This window comes from Trichosurus vulpecula, chromosome 4 (assembly GCF_011100635.1).
Source record: "Trichosurus vulpecula isolate mTriVul1 chromosome 4, mTriVul1.pri, whole genome shotgun sequence".
In the NCBI taxonomy this organism is placed as follows: domain Eukaryota; kingdom Metazoa; phylum Chordata; class Mammalia; order Diprotodontia; family Phalangeridae; genus Trichosurus; species Trichosurus vulpecula.
Genome location: NC_050576.1, coordinates 137,426,734 through 137,441,205, shown reverse-complemented (window position 1 = coordinate 137,441,205; position 14,472 = coordinate 137,426,734). Strand labels below are relative to the sequence as shown.

General features: G+C 40.3%; 2 protein-coding genes across 2 annotated transcripts in view; one reads left to right on the top strand and one right to left on the bottom strand.

Moving 5' to 3' along the window:
- SDCCAG8 (SHH signaling and ciliogenesis regulator SDCCAG8) overlaps positions 1-8,454 on the top strand; it is a 285,884-nt gene extending 277,430 nt beyond the window's left edge. The window contains 1 exon segment of the mRNA XM_036753380.1: positions 8,158-8,454. Coding sequence (XP_036609275.1) covers positions 8,158-8,196 — 39 coding nt within the window. The 3' untranslated portion in view covers positions 8,197-8,454.
- Positions 8,455-13,521: 5,067 nt separating this feature from the next.
- Positions 13,522-14,472, bottom strand: part of AKT3 (AKT serine/threonine kinase 3) — a 429,482-nt gene continuing 428,531 nt past the window's right edge. The window contains exon 13 of the mRNA XM_036754934.1: positions 13,522-14,350. Coding sequence (XP_036610829.1) covers positions 14,265-14,350 — 86 coding nt within the window. The 3' untranslated portion in view covers positions 13,522-14,264. The remainder of the gene's footprint in view (positions 14,351-14,472) is intronic.

Here is a 14,472-nt window from a genome sequence, read left to right as displayed (position 1 = left end):
GGAGACAAACTGTACAAGCAATAAATAGAAAAGAACAGAAAAGAATAAAAAGGGAATAACTAACAGAGGAAAGGATTGTATTAAGTTTAGCCAAAAAGGGCAGAAGAATTGAAAAGGGTTGGAAAAGCTTCCTGTAGAAAGTAGAATTGTAGATGGGGCTTGTAGGAAGCCAGGGAACCCATGAGGTAGAGATGAGGAGAGGAGAGAGCATGCTAGGCATGGGGGCCAGCCAGAGAAAATGCCAGGAGAGAATGTTTTATTTGTGAAACAGCAAGGAAGCCAGTATCACTGATCAAAGAATATTGGGGGTGGGGATTAGGATACTGGAAAGGTTGTACAGGAGTCTGATTACAAAGGGTTCTAAATGCCTAACAGAAGATTCTGTATTTGATTCTGGAGGTGATAGAGAGCCACTGGAGTTTACTGAGTCATAGGGAGGGGTGACATGGTTGGACCTATGCTTTAAGAAAATTACTTTAGCAGCTGTATGAAAGATGAATTGGAATGGGGAGAAGCTTGTGCCAAGCAGACCAATCATCAGGCTCTTGTGATAGTCTAGATGGGAGATGATGAGAGGACCCTGTAGCAGGGCGGTAGCAGTATCAAAAGAGAGAAGGAAGTATGTTTTAGAGATGTTGCAAAGGTGAAATCAACAGATTGGATATAGAAGGTGGGAGAGAGTGAGTTGAGGACAACACCCAGACTGTAAATCCCAGGGACTGAGAGGATGGTGATGCCCTCAACATCATTAGGGTAGTTTGGAACGTATGAAGGGCTCAGGGGGAAACGATAATGAATTCCATTTTGGACATGTTGATTTTAAGAAGTCTACTGGACATCCAGTTTGAGCTGCCTGGAAGGCACTTAGAGATACAAAGCTGGAGGTCAGCAGAAAAGTTAATGGATAGGATAGGTAGATTTGAGAATCAATAGCATAAACATGATAATTAGATCCATGGGAATTGCTGAGATTACCAAGTGAATTAGGGCCAAGGAGAGAGCCTTGTAGGACACCCATGGTTATTGGGCATAACCTGGTTAAGAACCCAGCAGAGGAGCCTGAGGAGCAGTCTGGTATATAGGAGAACCAAGAGAAAGCAGTGTTCCAAAAACCTACAAAGAAGAGATTATCAAGGAGAAGAGGGTGATCAACACTGTCGAAGGCTGCAGAGAGGTCATGAAGGATGAGGACTGAGAAATGTCCATTTGGCAACTAAGAGAACATTGGTAACTTTTTTTTGGATTTATTGAGTATTTTATTTTTTCTAAGCTACATGTAAAAACAACTTCTAGCATCTGTTTTAACCCTAAGTTCTAAATTATCTCCCTCTCTGCCCCCCCCCATTGAGAGGTCAAGCAATTCAATATAGGTTATGCATGTATAGTCATGCAAAACATATCCATAATACTCATGTTGTGAAAGAAAAAAACAGACAAAAAAAACCTCAAGAAAAATAAAGAAAAGTATCATTGGTAACAAGAGAGCAGTTTCAGTGGAATGATAAGATCAGAAGTTATATTGTAAGGGCTGAAGAAATGAAAGGAGAGAAAGCAGAGATACTGATTATAGATGTCTTTTCCAAGGAGTTTAGCCTCAAAGGGCAGAAGAGATAGAGGTAATTGTGGATATGGAAGGATCAAGGAAGGTTTTTTGAGTAGTGGGGGGACATAGGTACATGTGCAGGCAGTAAAGAAAGAGCTAGTAGAAAGGAAGTAATTAAAGATAAGTGAGAATTGATAAAGGGAGTGCAGATTGAAGCATATGTTTTATCACTTTATTTTTCTTGCTTTTTTGTGACATGGCTGATGTAGAAATGTTTTCCATCACTTCATATGGACACTGGAGGGGTGGAGGGTGGGAATGAATGTAGAACCAAAAATAAAAATAAAGGAAGTTTAAAAAAAAGGTAAGTGAGAGAATGGGGTAGACAGAGGGAGAATCTTACTATCTAATGAGATGGAATGGGATTGTTTGTGCAGGTAGAGAGATTTGCTTTGGAAAGAAGTATTAATGGCCACCTTTTTGTATGAGACAAAGGTGAAGGATGATATAGTGGGAGAAAGCATCTGAGAAATATGAGATGAAAAGGAGGGGCTAAAAAGCTTTCCCATGAATGGCTTCATTATTTTTCCTGTAGAATATGAAACAAGATTCTCAGATGAGAGAGATGGGGAATGGGAGCCATGGGATATTTGAGGAGGGGTAGAAAAGAAAGGTTTGGAAAAGCTGCTATAGGGCACTTGGTAGTAAGCTGATAAGGAGAAAGGACTGCCTAGCAATAGTGAGGGCCCAGTGGAGGTTGTGTAACATTAATTTGCAGTAGACTTATTGAAAATAGTTTGTGATTTTCTTCACTTTCATTCAGCAGCATGTGTGTAGGAATGAAGGTGGTGAACAATGGCAGTGATCCAAGGCTGAGGCTTCCCAGGGCACAATCGGCAACATGTAGGGGGCTCAAGAGAAGGGGCAGTGTAGAACTGAACTGGTTCACAAAGGGGTCAAGATGGGAAAAAGAGGAGAAGAGTAGCAAGTACAGGGGTGATTACCTGAAAGAAAACTGAGGAATTGGAGGTCATGGTATAGTTAATGACTAGGATTTGTTATGGGAAAGCAGAGAAGAGGTAGGAAACCAATAGATTATGGTCAAATAAGATGATTTCAGAATTCTCTAACAAGGAGGTGGTGTGTTTTGGCATGATGGTATGGTGGCAAGTAGGGCAGGACTTTTTTTCCTGTTTTTTTCTTTTGGAGTACATCTCAGCACCAAGGTAATCAAGTGCCTTTGATTGAGTCCTTTGAATCAAGAGTCTTTGACGACCTGCTTAAGTCACAAGAAAGCCTAAGTCACAGGAGTTTGAGTCACCTGGTTGTGACACCTTCTGACCCTGAAAAAGTGTATATATACTCTGAGGTTAGCATTTTGCTTTGGGGCTCACTCACTTGAAGAGTGTTGGTGTGGAGACTATGGGTAGCCCTTAAGGAGCTTTGAGAACCCAGATGTTGGTGCTTCTCTCTCTGGTAACCATGCATGTATAGCTTTGGTCAGACAGCTAGAAGCCTGTCTGTTGATTTGTGTTATTTGCTCCGTTTATATTTTCTCTGTAATTTCTGTTTGTATTTGCTCTGAAGTTCAGGGTGCTGACTTTCCCCCCTGAACTTAAGTGAATGATATATGTATGTTTAATTAAAGTGAGAGTGTAAACTCCTTGAAGTTGCTTTCCTTAGAAAAGCAGATCAAAGAACCTGTGCTAGCAGCCCTCTTGTGCTCTGGTGTTATTGGCCTTGCACAGCCACAGTAGCTGCAAGTAACATTGGTGTTACAGATGGTAAGATTAAATGTATGACTTTTTTGTGTGTGGGTGAAGTGGGGTGGTGTAGGTCATGAAAAGTGAGTAGGTTGAGGAACTGAGTGGTTATGGTATTAGAGACAGTGTCATTATGTATATTGAAGTCCCTAAATTTGAGGGCAGGAAAGATTGTGAGCCAGGTATTTAACTATTAAATAAAGAAGGGGTATGTTCTAGAGATCTGTAGACCACAGCTACTAGGATTTTGATTGGGTGAAAGATGTGGACTGTATAGATCTTAAAGGAGGAGAAGTTACTGAGTAACAGAGGTAGGAAGAGACCCTGAAGTGGTCCTGCCTCATCCAGTGAACCAAGAGGAATGAGTTAAAGTGCAACCAGTACTTGAAAGGGTGGCCAGGGAGGCTGTGTTATCTGCAAGAAGGCAGGTCTAGGTGATTGCCAGAAGATGGGAAAGAGTAGAAGGGGGAATATTTAAGATGAAGGCATGTTTGTTAAATATGAACCAAGAATTCCAGAGGGCACAGTGGAAAGGGGATTTTGGGGTGGGAAGCTTGAGGGGGTTAGGAATAAAGAATCTGGCTTTGAGGGATGGAGAATGGGGTTTAGATGAGAACCAATAGGCATTAAGAATCACTGGGATGTGTAGACTATGTCCAGGTGTGTGTATATTCATCTTCCCTTCCCAGGGAAGGCTGGAGATCAGGCAGGGGACTGAGACATGCAGTACAAAATGGAAGGCACATGGTCAAATGGAAAGCCCCTGTCTCTCTTCTCCTTTTCCTTCTGAAGTCTGGAGAACAGGAGACAAGGCAGCAGGAGATGGAAGTTGTGCAGCAGGATGTGGATATTTTGCTCCCCTATGATTTTCCTCTTTTTTTCCCTCAGCGGATGTTTGCAGCAGGAGATGGAAGACCTCTCCTGCCTGACCTCTCCTCTTTGTACCAGAGGCTGGAGATGAGGAAAGCACAATATATATGGAAATACACACACACACTTTACTAGTATAGACTGAACACTGGCAGAGATGGTGGGATGCTCAGTCTGTTTCTAGGATGAATTTACCACTAGTACAGCATTGGGAGAATAGAGATTGACTACTATGGCAACCCTACTCTAAAAGGTGGTAGCAACCTGCCAAAGGCATAGAGAAAAGGATTTATTTTCTTTACTTTTTTTCTTAGCATCTTCAGCAACAGCACTTTAACAGAAAAAGGACTGCAAGTTTCCAGATATGCCTAACACCTACCCTCCAAACTCCATTCGCCTTTCTCTCTGACAGGAAGACCAAGAATTAGCTTGTGATAATTGCAATAGTGCAATGAACAGAACTAGGTATCTATAAAAAAGCATCTTAAGCATAATTCTCCAACATGATGATAGCTTACATATGGAAACACTTCAACGGTCTGCAAAGTACTTTTATACCTATTTTCTTCTTTGATCCCCGTAACATCCTTTTTTGATACATGTTCTTATTAGTCCCATTTTACAGATGAGGAAATTGCGATTTGCTTAGGGCTACCGAGCTAGTAAATTCCTAAGTCAGCACTTGAACCCGGGTCTAATAGATTCCAAGTCCAAAAGATGTTGGTTTTTGTCAGGCATAGTTTTCTGGGTCCATGGAGTAATGGGAGATCCATGACCAATGCTATTCTCTTCTAAAGAACAGGGATCATTACTCTGTCCTTCAGAATGGGTGAATCTTTAAATATGCAAATAAGTACCATTGCCATGCAAATGAGATCATACCAAATAAAACAGGATCCACATTAAAAAAGAAAGTAGAAAATTGCCAAAGAAACTATGGCCCCTCCTTGTCCCCACCAAAAGGACTAGTGTAAACTTAATTCCATTGGTTCTTGCTGAGAACCTCACATCTGTGGGGCTTTAGTGTGGCTCTGTCTATGTGGAAGGTCATCAGTTACAGTGGAGTTGTCTGAAGGCTGGCAGGAAACAGGACAGATTATGATAAATTACTAGAGCCCTCTTGGAGTCAGGTAATAGGCAGACTTATTTTGGAGGATGTTATTATCTTTTTACTTTAGGTCCTTTTAATTCTTTTTACTTAAAACAAAACAAAAACGTGTATTTGATTTGCTGTGCCTTGTGTTAATCAGATATCACCATTTGCTGGTGAAATGTCTTCCTTATTCTGTTTATCTGTCAAAAGGGTTGTTATTATTGGAAATTCATCCTATTTTCCTAGTCCAACAATTACCTCATTGTCAACCAACCTAGTTAATTTACCAGGAAAAAAAATACATATCTAAGACTAAGTGGGATCTCTTCACTTGAACTTTTCATGCCAGAGAGCCATGGAAAGACAGAGGGTGTGAGGTGTAAATATGCTACAACCAACTAGACTTCAGCTCATGTAATTTGTGTTTGCCATAAGAAAGGAAGGAAACTTTTAATTTCTGAACTTTGAGTTATGGTAAAATACTTATAGATTGAGTAGGCAGCTTAAGCAAAAGTAAATTACTCAGATCCCACCCCTCCCCCCGCCCCCACACACAACAGAACCAAGAAATGGCTGTAGGGATGCAGATAGGGGGTTGGCAATAATGAGGGCTTTGCTGAGTCCATAGGCCTTTCCTTTACTGAGAAGAAAAGAGAAAACCAAGAAACCACATTGAGTGAGGGAATTCTCTTCTGGCTTTCATTAATGGGGAACACCTTTTCCCTTTTTTCCGCTTTTCTTTTTGCTCCAGAAAGATAGTTAATGGGCTTAATATCAAATTACTATAGAGGTATTTTTATCTCATTAGTATTGAGCATACTAATCTGGTCTAACTTGAGCTACCAAGCACACAAACCATTAGGGGAATCATTAGGTCAAGAGTATACAACCCTATCAATGATGACTTCCACTGAACAACAAAAATAAAGTTCTAAACAATAATTCTAAAAATATAGGACACATAATTATTCCTGGAAAGAGCAATGCACTGGTTTGTAACTCCCAGGCCCAGTGGACCTTACCTGGATGTGCATCCTTGTGAATCTTCCTAACAGAGAAAGATGCAGGCTGTGTAGCTAGCCCTTTGCTTGCTTCTAGGCTCAGCTTTCGGTCAGAGCAGGTCCAAGGCATCAAGCGTGGCCAGGAGGGATGGAGGCCCAGAGCCCAGTCGGAAGCAGGCAGTCTTGTCCACCATGAGAAGAGAATAGAAACAGACACATCTTTTCCTTTAGTCACGTAGCAGATAGATGTGACTGCAGCCCGTGCTCACATATCCTTCAGCTGAAAGGGATCTTTTTTTCCCTCAAATTTCTGACAGCGCGTAGCCTGGACCTCTCCTTTGCCCTTATTTCATTCTCTTATATGACAGTTACTTGTCTATATATCCTTTTTTCTATAAGATTTTAAGCTCCTTGAGAACCGAATCAACTATTTTCTCTCTACCCTTGCATCCCCATTACCTAGAAGAGTGCCTCTCATACAGTAGGTCCTTAAGGCATTGTCTTAAAACTTGAGCATGTAAAATAACAATTACACAGTAAATATGTACTCAGGCTGCAGAATTTGTCCTCTTTCCCACAAATTAAAATTAGTATCTCATTTAAAAAAAGCATATAGGGATATCCCTGGTAAGGGGGTTGTTATACTCTTTGGTTCATGAATATCAAGATCTAAATTATGAATCCTTAACTGCTTGCTCATTTTTGGAAACTCCCAATAAGTGAGCATTGCTTAATAAATAAAATGGCACTGGTTCTACATCTGTGATGTTGCCTGGGGTGTTGACTTGATCCAGTATATAAAATCCTGCTCATGCAGGGAGATGCAGCCTGTCTTTCACTGCAAATGATTTATTCCCAATTTAACTGTGGAGCACAGCCAATCCCAGCTGTACTGACATGCTTTAGCACTGACTTCTTAACCCTTTTCCCTTGCTGTGCAAGGGAAAGGATTTTGAGGGTTGGGACTGTTTTATTTATCTTTGTTTCCCTCAAGGTGCTTTTCACCTAATAAATGTTCAATGAATGTTTTCTGAATGAATTGATAACCAGATTTAGTATAGCATTTGTCAGTCGTCTGCACTCCTAACCTTAACCCCAGGACACTGCACATTTGGGAGTATTTAACAGAAACAGCTATACCAGCAAAAAAAGTCAAACATTAAACCCTTGCAATGAAACCTTCTAAGCTTTTTTTCAGTGGGGTTAAAAAAATCTTTTGAAAGGAATCCTGCTAATTTAAGCCTAGATAAGGGAACTGCCCAGTACTGTTTGATGATAAAGGCTCAACATGCACAAAACCCTCTCTCCCAGGAGATAGGAAAGGTTTCCATGTGAATTACTTTTATCAGAGTCAATGCAAATACCCAAAGACCCAGCTTGAAAGTTACCGGAGGCTCCATCACTCAGCCAGTGGTTAGCTGTACACACCCCACGTCCTGTTTTTCTCCAGTTAACCACCCTCTGCACTATCTGAACAGTTTTCAGTAAACAGAGTCTCACACAAACCAACCAGAATCTTCATTCCTGGAAAGGGGAAGCAGCCGAGGTCTGGCCTGGTCTCAGTGCCAGACCATGCTGATTTATTTGGTGCACAAACACTGCCAGAACACAGGTTGTTTTTCAGGTCTGGAGCATTAAAAATAGTTCAGTTTATACTTAGATGGAGTGAAGTCTTTGATCTGTAGACAGAGCAAGGTCAAGAGGAAGCACAAACCTTTCAGACAGCATTTGTTTATATACAATTCCCACACTTTTAAACTCTGAAACTTACTTTCTGATAACTTAGCCACAGGAAGAGGTGATTACACCCGGAAGTTAGAGTCACAAGGCAATTAACGGAACATGAGCCATTTAAACTAACTTTGGTTATTATTGTTTGTCTTCTAGTTGCTCAGCGCGCCACAATCTAATGGCAGACCTGGATGAAACACAGAAATAAACCATTTGCAAAGAGATGTTTGCATTCATCTGTTTTGTGTCTTACTATCCCGCAATGCATCATGCGTCAGTGCAATGCCTATTGCCAGGCTCCAGTGGAACTGGGGTCACGTCAGTTTCCTAAAGCACTTCCCTACAGTGTGGATGGGCTGGAACTGAGGTTTAACATTGTGCTCTCTCTGTGCCTATCAGCTTTGAGCATTGGTTTGAAGTAATGTAATACTTTTGTAATGATCATTTGTTTATTCTTGTTACATGTGTGAAATTCAATAAATTTGACCCTTTTTTTAGCCTCAAGTTCTAATTTTTTTTACTTTATGGTGATTAACAGACACCAAAAAAAAGCATATTTCAAAGAAGTGATATTGTAACAAAGACCAGCTCCACCTCCCATACCACCATATCTTTCTTTGTGGTACAGCCTAGGTTCTTTCCACATGCTACCCTCGATCAACATCTTAGAAGACTCTGAATCCATTAATAATCCTGTTGATTAGTGCACCATTATGAGACATTAGAGAGAAATTTGCACAAAGTACAGTGTGGTCTCTTAGTCACAGGATATAAAAGTTTAGAAGACTGTAGAGTTCATCACAGGATTAAGTGCTGAAATGACCCAGCCCAACCATCCCTTTTACACATGTGGCAATTTAGGCCAGATTGTGACTCAGTGCAACATTAGAGAGGTATTAAGTAACAAAAGTGTATGCTACCAAAGACTCAACACTTCATATGTTTTGAAATGAAAAAAGTGTCAGATTGTGGTATCTGGACGTTTTATAGGAACACAGATTTAGATCTGGAAAGCCCTTGCAAGTTACTACTCCAAACCCTCTCATTTGGCAGATGAGGAACTGAAGCCCAGTAATGGGAACTGACTTACCTGAGGTGATCCCGGAAGGTAAATGGCAGAGCCAGGATTTAAACATGGGTCCTCCAAATCCAGCATTTTTCTTCTTTGGAGAAAGGATTTAGACACCAGAATCCAAGGCTGGAGATGGAAACTATCATTCATTCACTTTGGGGCTGTTTTGATGCCCCAAATCCTTGGCCAGTAATTTTTCTCATTTAAACTTCAGTCATAATGTAACAAGGCTATGCTTAGTCAAAAATCGATGCAGGTCAGACTTAGAGGCTGTGTGTCTATAATGTCAAAGCCTGAAACAGTGGCTGTTCTATTCAGGTTCAGAAGAATTTCAGGCTCCATCTGAGAAACCCTTTTGAGATAGTCCTGTGGAATAGTTCAGTTCTAATTTTGCTCTAACAACATAGTTTAAAAATAGTCACTTTAAACATCTTCTTTTAGCAGAATCTTTTAGGACATTTTTATTTTGGTCTGCTGAAACTATTAACTCCAGAGGTTCCAAGAAAGCAGATGTGAGAATGTCTTTGGATCTGATTCGATAATAGGCAATCCTTAAGTACTCTTGAATGTAACTGGTCCCAAAGGCTATGCTTTTATGTGGCCCAGTCACAGAAACTATGCCAGTTTACACAGTTCAGCATATGAGATAAAACTAGACACAGCCAGGTGGAAGATTATAGATCCCCGAGAGTCCCCCTCCAGAAGGGTTCTACATGTGAAGTGGAGTGTACTCCTGCTGACCTACATACAAATCTGTCACGTACTATGAAAGCCTCTACATATCCAACAAAGAGTAGAAACTAAGAACACTCACAAAGATACAAAGCTGCCACTATATCCTACACAGGAATCTAGAGACTAAAATTTTGGAAATCATAGAACTGGATGGGTTCCTGAATGAGAACACCTCTGCACCTCAGGCCCTAGACAGAGCATGGTCATCAATATAGAAAGAATATGGTTTCCCCTTCCAGAGTTTATTTTTTTCTGTGCCCAACCTACACTGAAATGCACTAAAAGTAAAAGAACATACTGCAGTAAAAGAATGCACTTGCTTCAATGAAATAAAATGATCCTTTGTTTTTTGTTTTAATTTACATGTGGATTTCTGTCTTCCCATCACATTTCTATTACAGAGGAGCCTAATCTTCAGTGGTTAATACCGTAACTGTAAAAAATGTTCTTTTGCAGAAAAATATCCACCTTTACTTTTCAGAAATGAGAGGACCACAGCCAACAATAATAAACGAAGAAGTAGCAGATTGACATAGTGCTTTATTTAAGCTGTCTGTACGAAGGAAAATAATGTGCATCCCTATCATATACGTGTAAAAATACTAAGGATGTACAGTGTACAAAAACAGTTTCTTGTAGTTATTTCACATCCTTGTGGGTCATATACTTAAGGAAATAAACAGTTTAAGTATGACCGACAGTAAGAGTAATACAGTTCCTTGGGTTCATAGTCACGTCTGCTTAAAATCCTTAACCAGATGACTAGATCTCGCACGGATCTAATGAAAGAGCTAGCAAGGTCAAGAAATGTCACAAACTCTAAAGCTACAGGGAGGTAATTCAATTACCAATTTAGAGGTGTCATTTATGGTTGTTTTATTTATTTATTTAAATAAATACTTTACAGTTCATGCTTGCCTGTAATGCACTACCAGGAGCAAGATAAGGAAATTCTACTGTAGACAGTACAAACAGTAGCAGCAAAGTGTGTACATTGAGGTGTAATAGATAGACCCTGCAGTTAGTAAGGAAGGCCCTTACTTGTGTACTCTAGGAGAAGCACAATGGCCCCTGCAAGAAGAGTCAGCTTGAAGAAGCTAGAAATCAGGGGTGGGAAATGGAAAACAATACTGGAGTAATGTTCTTGAAGCAACAGGAATGTGTTGGAAGATGCAGTTAGTGTAGAACGCAAAGCTGTGTGCAAACCTGCCTCCAGTCCAAACAGAAAGAGCCGCCTTCCTCCAAGATGGCTGTGGCACAAGAGGGCACGCTTAGGACAGTCAGTACAAGCTGGAATCAACCACGTCTGAAATATCCAATGACTGACTGAAGGGTTCCAGGTCCCAAGGCCTTTTCACCTGCCAGAATTCTAAAACTACAGTTATGAGCAAATACAAGTACCCTCAATCTCTTTTTTCCATATTGCGGTTTAGTTTTATTTTCATCTTTTTCCCCAGCTGAATGCAGATTTGGGGCACAAAATCAGAGATTCCCAAACTCGAAACCAAGTGATGTTCTGTTTGTCCTGAATAAGTCATCGGTTTTCTTGAAAGCAATGTGGGAGACAGTTTATCATGATCCTTTTTCAAATTCAACCTGAAACAGCTTTCCAATATTTCACCAAACTTAAATGGAAACTTTACTATGCTATTACAAAAGCGGAGTGGCTAAGCACAGGGAGAGAACCACAGGCCATTTGCTGGAGACTAAGAAAGAGCCAGCTGGGAGAAGCTGATGGCCTGGGGCTCAGTCAGAGCCAGTCATTAATCTTTAGGAAGTGTCCAGTGCCAAGGTCACAAGGAACACTTATCTCAAGATTTAGAAACAAAAAATAAAAACTAGTGGATGTGCCTTGCATATGGGTGATAGGCTTTCTGTTGGTCCACAGAGGGCATTTCCAAGGAGCAAATGCTCAGAATGGTTAATCAGCCAGTCCCCAGCTCTCATGATCTCGGCTCATCTGATACTTTCTTATGTAATGAGTGCAAAACAACATATGGGATGTGCTCACTATTTCTACTTTCTTTTCCAAAGATGAAAACTCAATATATTACCAAGTAAAAAGATGAAATCTATAAGTATAAGCAAAAGTGAGATATCCCTTGCTTTAATTGCCCACTTAATATTAAATATGAACTTCACTCAGAAATATGAAAAATTAGAATAAAGTCTATGTCTGAATGTGTCTTAGCTGCCTTAATAAAATGCCCTTTATTCCCCTTGTCAGCCCCAGTGCAGCCACTGCCAGCAGTGGTCTCACATTAAATCCATCCTTTCAGCATCAAGCAGCTAAGACATCTGCATATGAATATTATTTTTCCTATCTAAAAGTCACTTGCTCTTTCATACAACACAATCATAATACTACATAATGCTGCCATTTGTCACTGTGGGAGCTGCTAAGATAGTGAAACCAGAATACTTCAATGATAATCCTATGGAGCAAGGATTTCCTTCTACAAGTAGTAAGAACAGCCTTCTGGCTCTGTAGAGGCCTTACAGGCTGCTATGGAAAACTTCAGCTCCTAGCACCAGAGGGTTTAAATCTGAAGATCATTAATAAAGGAGAAAGATGAGGTTTGCATACATGCCCCATTCAGTAAGAAATGTTGGGGTTTGGGGACATGAGTATATACAGAAAAAGAAAACTTGGAGGTGTTCTTATTTTTCCCTGATGACAATTCAGTGATTAATGTACCATGATCAGCCCAGACATGCTGGGTTTTCTAACCCTTTCTTTCCCACTTGGTACATGCTAGTGGTGGTTTCTTCAATCAGTTCTCTTCATGATCAGTGTGCCAAGTAAAGTGCTTTTCTCATCCTCATTCTGGTGTCAAACCACTTGAAAGCATTTCCTTCACCCCAAACAGACCATCGTTTCTATTCTGCGGCCTGGCTGTTCATAATACATTAATTCTCAAAGGAGCAAAAACATTCGTTTGTTTTGTTAACTCCCTGGTACTGGTAGTTGGGCTCTCTCCATTTACAGCACCAAGGGGGTTAAATGACAGTATCTCTTCCCCTGAAGCCAATTTCTATGCAGCGTATACAATTTCAGAGCCTTGTCAAAATTTCCACATAGGAGAAAAAAGTGCATGATTCTCATCAGCTTGTACATTCCTTTGCGTGTAAGACAAACTAAACTGCTGTAAGCCTAGTCTATGTAAGTTGTAGCTGTATCTGCTAGGAGGACACACGCAATCTTCATCACTAAAAAATAAATACTACTGCAATATAAACAAAACCAACCCCAAAGGACATTCAAAGATCTTAACATTTGTGAAAATATAATCCACATAAAACAAAGTAAAAGTAAAAACATGGAAGGCAAACACCTGTTTCTCTTGGTGCACAAGTTTTGGTGAAAAGCAAGATCCCTACGCCTGTCTACATTCTTTAGCCATCAGGAGTGATGTACATCAAGAAGGAAAAAAAAAATTTAAATGCCAAGCACATGGAAAAATGCTCTCTGGTGCAAATCATTTCATTAGACCCTTCAAGCGACTTGAACAATGCTGAGTTTATGCCGCCTTCATTTCTTGGCTATGTGACGCTCACTTGTCCATGATTGCACATGAAATCTGGAAGTCTAAGTGTGACACTGGGCAACTTGAGCCCTTCTACTTCTTCGGTAGTAGCCAACAGGAATTTATATAAACATATATGTGTATGTATATATATATATATATATATATATGTGTGTGTGTGTGTGTGTGTGTGTATGCGTGTGTATATATATACATATATGTGCATATATGTATATATATAGATATATATATCAACAGTTAAGTCCTTTGCTCAAATGCTTTCCAAATGAATTCCAGCCAGATGTTAATGACATATACCTGCTTCAAGTACTTATATGCCCTAACCCAAGCTTTGCATAAGCACATCACCACCCTCTCCAAATTGCTTATTTGGACCAGCACAAACAGATGCAAGAAAACGTGAGGAACTAAGTCTTCTTAGTCTAATTAATATTCTGATTCACCTTCTAGAAAGTTAAGAAATGCATCTATAACCAATTTATCTCTTTTTTAACCTCTGAGGTGAGGGAAAAACAAAAGATGACAATTGGTGCACAAACGTACAACGGAGGACTCATGACTTCCAAAGATTGTAAAATTACTTCTTAAAGTTGCTATAATAGTGAGACGGTAGCAGCAATAGCATGAGACCTTAGACTGAGATAAAATTTCATGCAAAAACAAAAAGGCAAGTGTGTTTGTGTCTCTGTGTGTGTGCGTGCCTGTGAGAATGTTTGTAAGAGAGGGCTGGAGAGGGGAGAAGGGGCTGGGGGCAGGGGTGGAGAGGGATGAAGGATCTCGTTCAATTTGGGACGACGTCTGAAAGTGCTCCTGCTATCTTAGCGAATAGCTAGTACTGGTGGTGACGCCCAGGAATCATTTTTGATAATAACCCTAGGATGACAGTGATGCAGCAGAACTCGAGAGGATTATTCTCGTCCACTTGCTGAGTAGGAAAACTGTGGGAAATGTGGCCGTCTCTCATTGTCCATGCAGTCCATACCATCCTCATCATCTGTGGGGATGAAACAACACTTTGAACTTCACATTGATTTTTCAACAAAACTCTTTACCTCAAGGATTACATTTTCCCATATTCCCACAAAGAGCTCGTTTCAACTAACATGGCTCACACAT